The following is a 13,524-nucleotide window of genomic DNA, read 5'->3' on the forward strand; positions in this document are numbered from 1 at the left end:
GTGCAGACAGTGTGTGTGTGGGGGGGGGGAACCAACCTGGAGGTAGAGGGGACACTATGTCGAAGACTGAGTCATCAGTCTCCTCCTCTTCCTCTGACTGAACAGCAGCCTGGAGAACAGAGACACGGATGGCTTTAACACAGGAGGTTATCAGGAGAACAGAGACACGGATGGCATTAACACAGGAGGTTATCAGGAGAACAGAGACACGGATGGCATTAACACAGGAGGTTATCAGGAGAACAGAGACACGGATGGCTTTAACACAGGAGGTTATCAGGAGAACAGAGACACGGATGGCAGTAACACAGGAGGTTATCAGGAGAACAGAGACACGGATGGCTTTAACACAGGAGGTTATCAGGAGAACAGAGACACGGATGGCTTTAACACAGGAGGTTATCAGGAGAACAGAGACACGGATGGCTTTAACACAGGAGGTTATCAGGAGAACAGAGACAAGGATGGCTTTAACACAGGAGGTTATCAGGAGAACAGAGACAAGGATGGCTTTAACACAGGAGGTTATCAGGAGAACAGAGACACGGATGGCTTTAACACAGGAGGTTATCAGGAGAACAGAGACACGGATGGCTTTAACACAGGAGGTTATCAGGAGAACAGAGACATGGATGGCTTTAACACAGGAGGTTATCAGGAGAACAGAGACACGGATGGCTTTAACACAGGAGGTTATCAGGAGAACAGAGACAAGGATGGCTTTAACACAGGAGGTTATCACACAACACACACAGTCAGTAGGTTATCACACAACACACACAGTCTGTAGGTTATCACACAACACACAGTCAGTAGGTTATCACACAACACACAGTCAGTAGGTTATCACACAACACACACAGTCAGTAGGTTATCACACAACACACACAGTCAGTAGGTTATCACACAACACACACAGTCAGTAGGTTATCACACAACACACACAGTCAGTAGGTTATCACACAACACACAGTCAGTAGGTTATCACACAACACACACAGTCAGTAGGTTATCACACAACACACAGTCAGTAGGTTATCACACAACACACACAGTCAGTAGGTAATCACACAGTCAGTAGGTTATCACACAACACACACAGTCAGTAGGTTATCACACAGTCAGTAGGTTATCACACAACACACAGTCAGTAGGTTATCACACAACACATAGTCAGTAGGTTATCACACAGTCAGTAGGTTATCACACAACACACACAGTCTGTAGGTTATCACACAACACACACAGTCTGTAGGTTATCACACAACACACAGTCAGTAGGTTATCACACAACACATACAGTCAGTAGGTTATCACACAGTCAGTAGGTTATCACACAACACACACAGTCTGTAGGTTATCACACAACACACACAGTCAGTAGGTTATCACACAACACATACAGTCAGTAGGTTATCACACAACACACAGTCAGTAGGTTATCACACAACACACAGTCAGTAGGTTATCACACAACACACAGTCAGTAGGTTATCACACAACACATACAGTCAGTAGGTTATCACACAGTCAGTAGGTTATCACACAACACACACAGTCTGTAGGTTATCACACAACACACACAGTCAGTAGGTTATCACACAACACACACAGTCTGTAGGTTATCACACAACACACAGTCAGTAGGTTATCACACAACACATACAGTCAGTAGGTTATCACACAACACATACAGTCAGTAGGTTATCACAGTCAGTAGGTTATCACACAACACACACAGTCTGTAGGTTATCACACAACACACACAGTCAGTAGGTTATCACACAACACACAGTCAGTAGGTTATCACACAACACACACAGTCAGTAGGTTATCACACAACACACACAGTCAGTAGGTTATCACACAGTCAGTAGGTTAACACACAACACATACAGTCTGTAGGTTATCACACAACACACACAGTCAGTAGGTTATCACACAACACACAGTCAGTAGGTTATCACACAACACACACACACACAGTAGGTTATCACACAACACACACAGTCAGTAGGTTATCACACAGTCAGTAGGTTATCACACAACACACAGTCAGTAGGTTATCACACAACACATACAGTCAGTGGGTTATCACACAGTCAGTAGGTTATCACACAACACACAGTCAGTAGGTTATCACACAACACACAAAGTCAGTAGGTTATCACACAACACACAGTCAGTAGGTTATCACACAACACATACAGTCAGTAGGTTATCACACAACACACACAGTCTGTAGGTTATCACACAACACACACAGTCAGTAGGTTATCACACAACACATACAGTCAGTAGGTTATCACACAACACACACAGTCAGTAGGTTATCACACAACACACACAGTCAGTAGGTTATCACACAACACACACAGTCAGTAGGTTATCACACAACACATACAGTCAGTAGGTTATCACACAACACACACAGTCAGTAGGTTATCACACAACACACAGTCAGTAGGTTATCACACAACACACAGTCAGTAGGTTATCACACAGTCAGCAGGTTATCACACAACACACACACACAGTCTGTAGGTTATCACACAACACACACAGTCAGTAGGTTATCACACAACACACAGTCAGTATGTTATCACACAACACATACAGTCAGTAGGTTATCACACAACACACACAGTCAGTAGGTTATCACACAACACACAGTCAGTAGGTTATCACACAACACACAGTCAGTAGGTTATCACACAACACACACAGTCAGTAGGTTATCACACAACACACACAGTCAGTAGGTTATCACACAACACACACAGTCAGTAGGTTATCACACAACACACACAGTCAGTAGGTTATCACACAACACACACAGTCAGTAGGTTATCACACAACACACACACACACACAGTCAGTAGGTTATCACACAACACACAGTCAGTAGGTTATCACACAACACACACACACACAGTCAGTAGGTTATCACACAACACACACAGTCAGTAGGTTATCACACAACACACACACACACACAGTCTGTAGGTTATCACACAACACACACAGTCAGTAGGTTATCACACAACACACACACACACAGTCAGTAGGTTATCACACAACACACACAGTCAGTAGGTTATCACACAACACACACACACACAGTCAGTAGGTTATCACACAACACACAGTCAGTAGGTTATCACACAACACACACAACACACACAGTCAGTAGGTTATCACACAACACACACAGTCAGTAGGTTATCACACAACACACACAGTCAGTAGGTTATCACACAACACACACAGTCAGTAGGTTATCACACAACACACACAGTCAGTAGGTTATCACACAACACACACACAGTCTGTAGGTTATCACACAACACACACAGTCAGTAGGTTATCACACAACACACACACACACAGTAGGTTATCACACAACACACACAGTCAGTAGGTTATCACACAGTCAGTAGGTTATCACACAACACACACAGTCAGTAGGTTATCCTGGACTTCCTGACGGGCCGCCCCCAGGTGGTAAGGGTAGGTAACAACACATCTGCCACACTGATCCTCAACACGGGGGCCCCTCAGGGGTGCGTGCTCAGTCCCCTCCTGTACTCTCTGTTCACCCATGACTGCATGGCCAGGCACGACTCCAACACCATCATTAAGTTTGCCGACGACACAACAGTGGTAGGCCTGATCACCGACAACGATGAGACAGCCTATAGGGAGGAGGTCAGAGATCTGGCCGTGTGGTGCCAGGACAACAACCTCTCCCTCAACGTGACCAAGACAAAGGAGATGATTGTGGACTACAGGAAAAAAAAAGAGGACTGAGCACGCCCCCATTCTCATCGACGGGGCTGTAGTGGAACAGGTTGAGAGCTTCAAGTTCCTTGGTGTCCACATCACCAACGAACTATCATGGTCCAAGCACACCAAGACAGTCGTGAAGAGGGCACGACAAAGCCTATTCCCCCTCAGGAGACTAAAAAGATTTGGCATGGGTCCTCAGATCCTCAAAAAATTCTACAGCTGCACCATCGAGAGCATCCTGACTGGTTGCATCACCGCCTGGTATGGCAACTGCTTGGCCTCTGACCGCAAGGCACTACAGAGGGTAGTGCGTACGGCCCAGTACATCACTGGGGCAAAGCTCCCTGCCATCCAAGACCTCTATACCAGGCGGTGTCAGAGGAAGGCCCTCAAAATTGTCAAAGACTCCAGCCACCCTAGTCATAGACTGTTCTCTCTGCTACCGCACGGCAAGCGGTACCGGAGTGCCAAGTCTAGGTCCAAAAGACTTCTCAACAGCTTCTACCCACAAGCCATAAGACTCCTGAACAGCTAATCATGGCTACCCGGACTATTTGCACTGCCCCCCCCACCCCATCCTTTTTACGCTGCTGCTACTCTGTTAAGTATTTATGCATAGTCACTTTAACTCTACCCACATGTACATATTACCTCAACTACCTCAACTAGCCGGTGCCCCCGCACATTGACTCTGCACCGTTACCCCCCTGTATATATAGCCTCCCTACTGTCACTTTATTTTACTTCTGCTCTTTGTTTTTCTCAACACTTTTTTTTTTTTTGTTGTTGTTTTATTCTTACTTTTTTTGTTTAAAATAAACGCACTGTTGGTTAAGGGCTGTAAGTAAGCATTTCACTGTAATGTCTGCACTTGTTGTATTCGGCGCATGTGACCAATAAAATTTGATTTGATTTGATTTGATTTGATTTGATCACACAACACATACAGTCAGTAGGTTATCACACAACACACAGTCAGTAGGTTATCACACAACACACACAGTCAGTAGGTTATCACACAACACACACAGTCAGTACGTTATCACACAACACACACAGTCAGTAGGTTATCACACAACACACACACACACACACAGTAGGTTATCACACAACACACACAGTCAGTAGGTTATCACACAACACACACAGTCTGTAGGTTATCACACAACACATACAGTCAGTAGGTTATCACACAACACACACAGTCAGTAGGTTATCACACAACACACACAGTCAGTAGGTTATCACACAACACACACAGTCAGTAGGTTATCACACAACACACACAGTCAGTAGGTTATCACACAACACACACAGTCAGTAGGTTATCACACAACACACACAGTCAGTAGGTTATCACACAACACACACAGTCAGTAGGTTATCACACAACACACACAGTCAGTAGGTTATCACACAACACACACAGTCTGTAGGTTATCACACAACACACACAGTCAGTAGGTTATCACACAACACACACAGTCAGTAGGTTATCACACAACACACACAGTCAGTAGGTTATCACACAACACACACAGTCAGTAGGTTATCACACAGTCAGTAGGTTATCACACAACACACACAGTCAGTAGGTTATCACACAGTCAGTAGGTTATCACACAACACACACAGTCAGTAGGTTATCACACAACACACACAGTCAGTAGGTTATCACACAACACACACAGTCAGTAGGTTATCACACAACACACACAGTCTGTAGGTTATCACACAACACACACAGTCAGTAGGTTATCACACAACACACACAGTCAGTAGGTTATCACACAGTCAGTAGGTTATCACACAACACACACAGTCAGTAGGTTATCACACAGTCAGTAGGTTATCACACAGTCAGTAGGTTATCACACAACACACACAGTCAGTAGGTTATCACACAGTCAGTAGGTTATCACACAACACACACAGTCAGTAGGTTATCACACAACACACACAGTCTGTAGGTTATCACACAACACACACAGTCAGTAGGTTATCACACAACACACACAGTCAGTAGGTTATCACACAACACACACAGTCAGTAGGTTATCACACAACACACACAGTCAGTAGGTTATCACACAACACACACAGTCAGTAGGTTATCACACAGTCAGTAGGTTATCACACAACACACACAGTCTGTAGGTTATCACACAACACACACAGTCAGTAGGTTATCACACACAGTCAGTAGGTTATCACACAACACACACAGCGTGAGAGTTTAAAGACAAGAGAAGACAACAGTTGAATTCTCTCGTCTACAGATTCCTGTTTGTGGTGAAAGAGTCATTTGGGCATAAAATACCTTCATGAACTAGACCTTCGTTTCTAGTGCTGAGAAACTTTGGTCTAGATAACTTTTTTACTTTCACTGTGCACACACTGTTAATACAGATTCACACACACACACACACACACACACACACACTGTCCTGTCATGATGCCGTCACCTCCACCCTAGTCTGAAACCTTCTAACACAACCCTTGACTTGTTCCTCTCAGACAGAGGCATATTTTTTTAAAGACTATCTTTAATTCAGAGCCTGTTATGGGTTGGGTTGGCTGGCCCTTAAAAGTTACAGCAACACTGTCAGCATCCCAATTGGAACCCTATTCCCTATATAGTGCACTACTTTTTGACCAGAGCCCTATGGTTATTGCATTATATATGGATAATAGGATTCCATTTGGGACACAGACACTGTCTGGTTTAATGATGAGGGATGTTGCCCATCAGCCCCATCACACCCTCCTGACAGGTTAAGGAACCTCATCACAGTAGGTATAAACGCTCCCAAATATACTGGTACTACTTCCAAAGATAAGGGGCGAGTTCCTACGCTTAGACGTGGATGACGCCTGACATATCTTACAACGCCTGGATAGGCATTTTCAGTATCAGTTAACCACGTCATATGTTATAGCAATCTGTCAGTCGATGACACAGTCGATGTCGAGGCACGCAACCATTGGTTGTTGCGTCGCTCGACTTAGCTGTGGAACGTGCCCAAGACCAATCGACTACAAGTTTAAATATATTATTCTAGCTAAGAACATGTCAACCTCTCCATGTATCAATATACCTACATGTTCCAAGCAGACCACCATAGTCCCTGTGCCCAAGAACACTAAGGTAACCTGCCTAAATGACTACCGACCCGTAGCACTCACGTCTGTAGCCATGAAGTGCTTTGAAAGGCTGGTCATGGCTCACATCAACACCATTATCCCAGAAACCCTAGACCCACTCCAATTCGCATACCGCCCCAACAGATCCACAGATGATGCAATCTATTGCACTCCACACTGCCCTTTCACACCTGGACAAAAGGAACACCTACGTGAGAATGCTATTCATTGACTACAGTTCAGCATTCAACACCATAGTGCCCTCAAAGCTCATCACTAAGCTAAGGACCCTGGGACTAAACACCTCCCTCTGCAACTGGATCCTGGGCTTCCTGACGGGCCGCCCCCAGGTGGTGAGGGTAGGCAACAACACATCTGCCACACTGATCCTCGGTCTCGGACAGTGAGAACTCGTAATTTCTTGCCGAGACCAGCGGAGTAAAAAAACTCATAATTATAAGCTTCCGTTCAGTCAGCGCATAAAAGCGCTTCGCCACGCCAAATACATACACTCCTTTCTTGAAACATTAATCTCTTATGGCCTATTGAAACCTGGGATTCCCCTTTACTCGTCACATTACTGTCCTTTGCTTTCATTTAAATATTGATATCCTCAAACTGTGTCCGAATTTCCTTGACTCACTGGTAGGGAAGAGTGGGGGAAATTGTAGGAAAGTTGCACGCTCACTATTAGTAAAGGGGAGACAGGAAACTGGAACAGTCTTTAGATCTATTATAGACATGTCTGCTCAGTGGCTGACCTATTGGACCTTCAGTGTTACAGTGGTGAACCTATTGGACCTTCAGTGTTACAGTGGTGAACCTATTGGACCTTCAGTGTTACAGTGGTGAACCTATTGGACCTAGACCTTCAGTGTGTTACAGTGGTGAACCTATTGGACCTTCAGTGTTACAGTGGTGAACCTATTGGACCTTCAGTGTTACAGTGGTGAACCTATTGGACCTTCAGTGTTACAGTGGTGAACCTATTGGACCTAGACCTTCAGTGTGTTACAGTGGTGAACCTATTGGACCTTCAGTGTGTTACAGTGGTGAACCTATTGGACCTTCAGTGTTACAGTGGTGAACCTATTGGACCTTCAGTGTTACAGTGGTGAACCTATTGGACCTAGACCTTCAGTGTTACAGTGGTGAACCTATTGAACCTTCAGTGTTACAGTGGTGAACCTATTGGACCTAGACCTTCAGTGTGTTACAGTGGTGAACCTATTGGACCTTCAGTGTGTTACAGTGGTGAACCTATTGGACCTTCAGTGTTACAGTGGTGAACCTATTGGACCTTCAGTGTGTTACAGTGGTGAACCTATTGGACCTTCAGTGTGTTACAGTGGTGAACCTATTGGACCTTCAGTGTTACAGTGGTGAACCTATTGGACCTTCAGTGTGTTACAGTGGTGAACCTATTGGACCTTCAGTGTTACAGTGGTGAACCTATTGGACCTTCAGTGTGTTACAGTGGTGAACCTATTGGACCTTCAGTGTTACAGTGGTGAACCTATTGGACCTTCAGTGTTACAGTGGTGAACCTATTGGACCTAGACCTTCAGTGTTACAGTGGTGAACCTATTGGACCTTCAGTGTGTTACAGTGGTGAACCTATTGGACCTTCAGTGTTACAGTGGTGAACCTATTGGACCTTCAGTGTTACAGTGGTGAACCTATTGGACCTTCAGTGTGTTACAGTGGTGAACCTATTGGACCTTCAGTGTGTTACAGGCTCGTGATGTTGAACGGACAGCAACCGTAATACCAGCACTCATGTAGGAGAGTTAACTTTTAGTAAAACCCAAAGGGCCAGTGGTGTAGGCTATATGCTGGTATTCACCCTATACCCACTTTTCAAAGGGCCAGTAGTGGAGGCTATATGCTGGTATTCACCCTATACCCACTTTTCAAAGGGCCAGTAGTGGAGGCTATATGCTGGTATTCACCCTATACCCACTTTTCAAAGGGCCAGTAGTGGAGGCTATATGCTGGTATTCACCCTATACCCACTTTTCAAAGGGCCAGTAGTGGAGGCTATATGCTGGTATTCACCCTATACCCACTTTTCAAAGGGCCAGTAGTGGAGGCTATATGCTGGTATTCACCCTATACCCACTTTTCAAAGGGCCAGTAGTGGAGGCTATATGCTGGTATTCACCCTATACCCACTTTTCAAAGGGCCAGTAGTGGAGGCTATATGCTGGTATTCACCCTATACCCACTTTTCAAAGGGCCAGTAGTGGAGGCTATATGCTGGTATTCACCCTATACCCACTTTTCAAAGGGCCAGTAGTGGAGGCTATATGCTGGTATTCACCCTATACCCACTTTGTTGTTCAGTGGGCATTGCCTATCCTCACTTCCTAATCCTTTCTGTTGCGTATCAAAGCAGTGTAGTGGAGGTATACCACTTCTTAATGATGTAGTACAATAGAGAAATCATGAACAATGTAGCCTACACAATCGCAAAGCATGTGAAATATATTTCACATGTGCGCAGCACACATAGCCTAGTTCCAGAGGGATATCATCTGCAGGCAGTAAAGAGGGATATCATCTGCAGGCAGTAAGAGGGATATCATCTGCAGGCAGTAAGAGCACGCAGCTCTCAACTGGTTGTTGCATGGAGCAGCTCACAGGAGAATGACATCGGTAGCCGGTAGGGTAGGAAAGATGTTTCACCTTATGATATTTACCAGTAAATGCTATAACTAAGGCAACAATTTGATCACTATTTTGTCGCAGAGAATTTTCCTGCGCATCAGGAAATTCAAATGAGCATCATGATTTAGACAGATTGATTGGAAACCCACAGTTCTCTTTTCTCTCCACGCAGGGGAAGTCAATCCATTTGGGACCAGGGCTTGCTATCAAAATCCTCCCCTCTCTCTCTCTCTCTCTCTCTCTCTCAAACGCTAAAACATTTATTACTAAATATGCTACTTCTACTATAGCCTTAGGTTGTATTACTGCAACATTCAGATGTCTCTGAAATGCCTCCATACACATCAACACTCCTCATTTTATACATCTTAATAACACAAGATAGATATTGGTCTCCACTACAACATGCAAGTTTCAAGAGTCTCCGTAATGCAGCCGTAGGCTACACCTAACATATAGCCTACTGTAGCCTACCAAAACATATAGCCTACTGTAGCCTACCAAAACATATAGCCTACTGTAGCCTACCAAAACATATAGGCTACTGTAGTCTACCAAAACATATAGCCTACTGTAGCCTACCAAAACATATAGCCTACTGTAGCCTACCAAAACATATAGTCTACTGTAGTCTACCAAAACATATAGTCTACTGTAGCCTACCAAAACATATAGCCTACTGTAGTCTACCAAAACATATAGTCTACTGTAGTCTACCAAAACATATAGCCTACTGTAGTCTACCAAAACATATAGCCTACTGTAGCCTACCAAAACATATAGTCTACTGTAGTCTACCAAAACATATAGCCTACTGTAGTCTACCAAAACATATAGCCTACTGTAGCCTACCAAAACATATAGTCTACTGTAGTCTACCAAAACGTATAGCCTACTGTAGCCTACCAAAACATATAGTCTACTGTAGTCTACCAAAACATATAGTCTACTGTAGTCTACCAAAACATATAGCCTACTGTAGCCTACCAAAACATATAGTCTACTGTAGTCTACCAAAACATATAGTCTACTGTAGTCTACCAAAACATATAGCCTACTGTAGCCTACCAAAACATATAGTCTACTGTAGCCTACCAAAACATATAGCCTACTGTAGTCTACCAAAACATATAGCCTACTGTAGCCTACCAAAACATATAGTCTACTGTAGTCTACCAAAACATATAGCCTACTGTAGTCTACCAAAACATATAGCCTACTGTAGCCTACCAAAACATATAGCCTACTGTAGCCTACCAAAACATATAGCCTACTGTAGTCTACCAAAACATATAGCCTACTGTAGTCTACCAAAACATATAGCCTACTGTAGTCTACCAAAACATATAGTCTACTGTAGCCTACCAAAACATATAGCCTACTGTAGTCTACCAAAACATATAGCCTACTGTAGTCTACCAAAACATATAGTCTACTGTAGTCTACCAAAACATATAGCCTACTGTAGCCTACCAAAACATATAGCCTACTGTAGTCTACCAAAACATATAGTCTACTGTAGTCTACCAAAACATATAGCCTACTGTAGTCTACCAAAACATATAGCCTACTGTAGCCTACCAAAACATATAGTCTACTGTAGTCTACCAAAACATATAGCCTACTGTAGTCTACCAAAACATATAGCCTACTGTAGCCTACCAAAACATATAGTCTACTGTAGCCTACCAAAACATATAGCCTACTGTAGCCTACCAAAACATATAGCCTACTGTAGTCTACCAAAACATATAGTCTACTGTAGTCTACCAAAACATATAGCCTACTGTAGCCTACCAAAACATATAGTCTACTGTAGTCTACCAAAACATAGCCTACTGTAGTCTACCAAAACATATAGCCTACTGTAGTCTACCAAAACATATAGCCTACTGTAGTCTACCAAAACATATAGCCTACTGTAGTCTACCAAAACATATAGTCTACTGTAGTCTACCAAAACATATAGTCTACTGTAGTCTACCAAAACATATAGCCTACTGTAGCCTACCAAAACATATAGCCTACTGTAGTCTACCAAAACATATAGCCTACTGTAGCCTACCAAAACATATAGTCTACTGTAGCCTACCAAAACATATAGCCTACTGTAGTCTACCAAAACATATAGTCTACTGTAGTCTACCAAAACATATAGCCTACTGTAGCCTACCAAAACATATAGCCTACTGTAGTCTACCAAAACATATAGTCTACTGTAGTCTACCAAAACATATAGCCTACTGTAGTCTACCAAAACATATAGCCTACTGTAGCCTACCAAAACATATAGTATACTGTAGCCTACCAAAACATATAGCCTACTGTAGCCTACCAAAACATATAGCCTACTGTAGTCTACCAAAACATATAGCCTACTGTAGCCTACCAAAACATATAGTCTACTGTAGTCTACCAAAACATATAGCCTACTGTAGTCTACCAAAACATATAGCCTACTGTAGCCTACCAAAACATATAGTCTACTGTAGCCTACCAAAACATATAGCCTACTGTAGCCTACCAAAACATATAGCCTACTGTAGTCTACCAAAACATATAGTCTACTGTAGTCTACCAAAACATATAGCCTACTGTAGCCTACCAAAACATATAGTCTACTGTAGTCTACCAAAACATAGCCTACTGTAGTCTACCAAAACATATAGCCTACTGTAGTCTACCAAAACATATAGCCTACTGTAGTCTACCAAAACATATAGCCTACTGTAGTCTACCAAAACATATAGCCTACTGTAGTTGTTGTGTCAATTCCTGACTACAAGCTATACCGAGCACTCAAGCCTAAATCCACCCAGGGTGCTCAAAGCACTCCCAACCTGCAGGGGGCAACCATGCAACCGGAGCTGTTGAAACCAACCACCAGGAAGTGCTCTGGGGACCATATTAACCTGCGCACCCACAAGCAGTGCATGTGCATGGCATCGAAATGTTTGGTAAAAGCTTACTTGGCTCTCACTCATTCCTGAGAAGAGATACCAATGACCACAGCTCCTGATCATCCAAAGACGCAACTGGTAGGACAGAATGTGTTGTGAATTCATGCTTCTATATGCCCTTTTGGTTTGGTTGTAACATACAATACAATTATTAATTAAATTAAATAGTGAAGACTTCATTATGTGAACGTAGAACTTGACAGTAACGTTACTATAATCATGTGTATTGTTAAATGTTTAATTATGATATTGATATTTAATTATTAACTTGCAATGATCCTAGGTTAATCTAAATGATGAAATGATTGTTTGGTTAGGTTGAGGATTCAGTAACATTAGTTTATGCTTATTTTTGAGAAAGTGGAATTGAGAGTTATTTGTAACTAATCCATGGGTTTTGTTTGTGTGTTTTGAAGGTTATCAACCTATTCTGTTCCATCTTTATGACAATAAAAATCATAAAGTGAACAGTTTTGAGTTGTCCTTTGCGTTCATCAAGGATAAAGCCGTTTTCAAGTTTGGGCAGAGCTGTGGTCAGCCAGAAATCACGCAGAACTTGACAGTTGATAACCAGCGCGGCAGTGAGGACGAGGATCAAAGGGCTGAAGTCAAGCTGTCGACGCAAAGGAAGAATTGCCTGTGAAACTCTACACCATGGCCAAGGAAACTTTTGGGAAAACAGTCAAGCAACTGAAGCAAGAGCGGACCTTAGCCAAATCTGCTTTCACCAGACAAGCGAACTACCTGAGTAAAGCTGCAGCTGGTATGATTAAGCATGAACTACAAGAGGAGTTCAGCAAGCTCAGTTCCCTGGCTAGAAGTGTCGGTGATTCAAATGATGACTACGCGGCTGGCCTACTGGCTGAAGCGGGAACTAAGGGAGATGAAGAGGTCAAGCTCGACAAGGACCAGCATGCTGATCTTGAAAGGACGATTGAAGAGTGCGACATGAAATTGGAGG

General features: G+C 43.2%; 1 protein-coding gene across 2 annotated transcripts in view; it reads right to left on the reverse strand.

Moving 5' to 3' along the window:
• The window catches only part of cep89 (centrosomal protein 89), a 266,004-nt gene that overhangs the window by 217,134 nt on the left and 35,346 nt on the right, over positions 1-13,524 (reverse strand). For both annotated transcript variants that reach the window (XM_045216077.1, XM_045216076.1), the window contains exon 5: positions 37-109. In XM_045216077.1, coding sequence (XP_045072012.1) covers positions 37-109 — 73 coding nt within the window. The remainder of the gene's footprint in view (positions 1-36; positions 110-13,524) is intronic.

The sequence above is a fragment of the Coregonus clupeaformis genome, unplaced genomic scaffold (genome assembly GCF_020615455.1).
Source record: "Coregonus clupeaformis isolate EN_2021a unplaced genomic scaffold, ASM2061545v1 scaf0599, whole genome shotgun sequence".
Taxonomy (NCBI): Eukaryota; Metazoa; Chordata; class Actinopteri; order Salmoniformes; family Salmonidae; genus Coregonus; species Coregonus clupeaformis.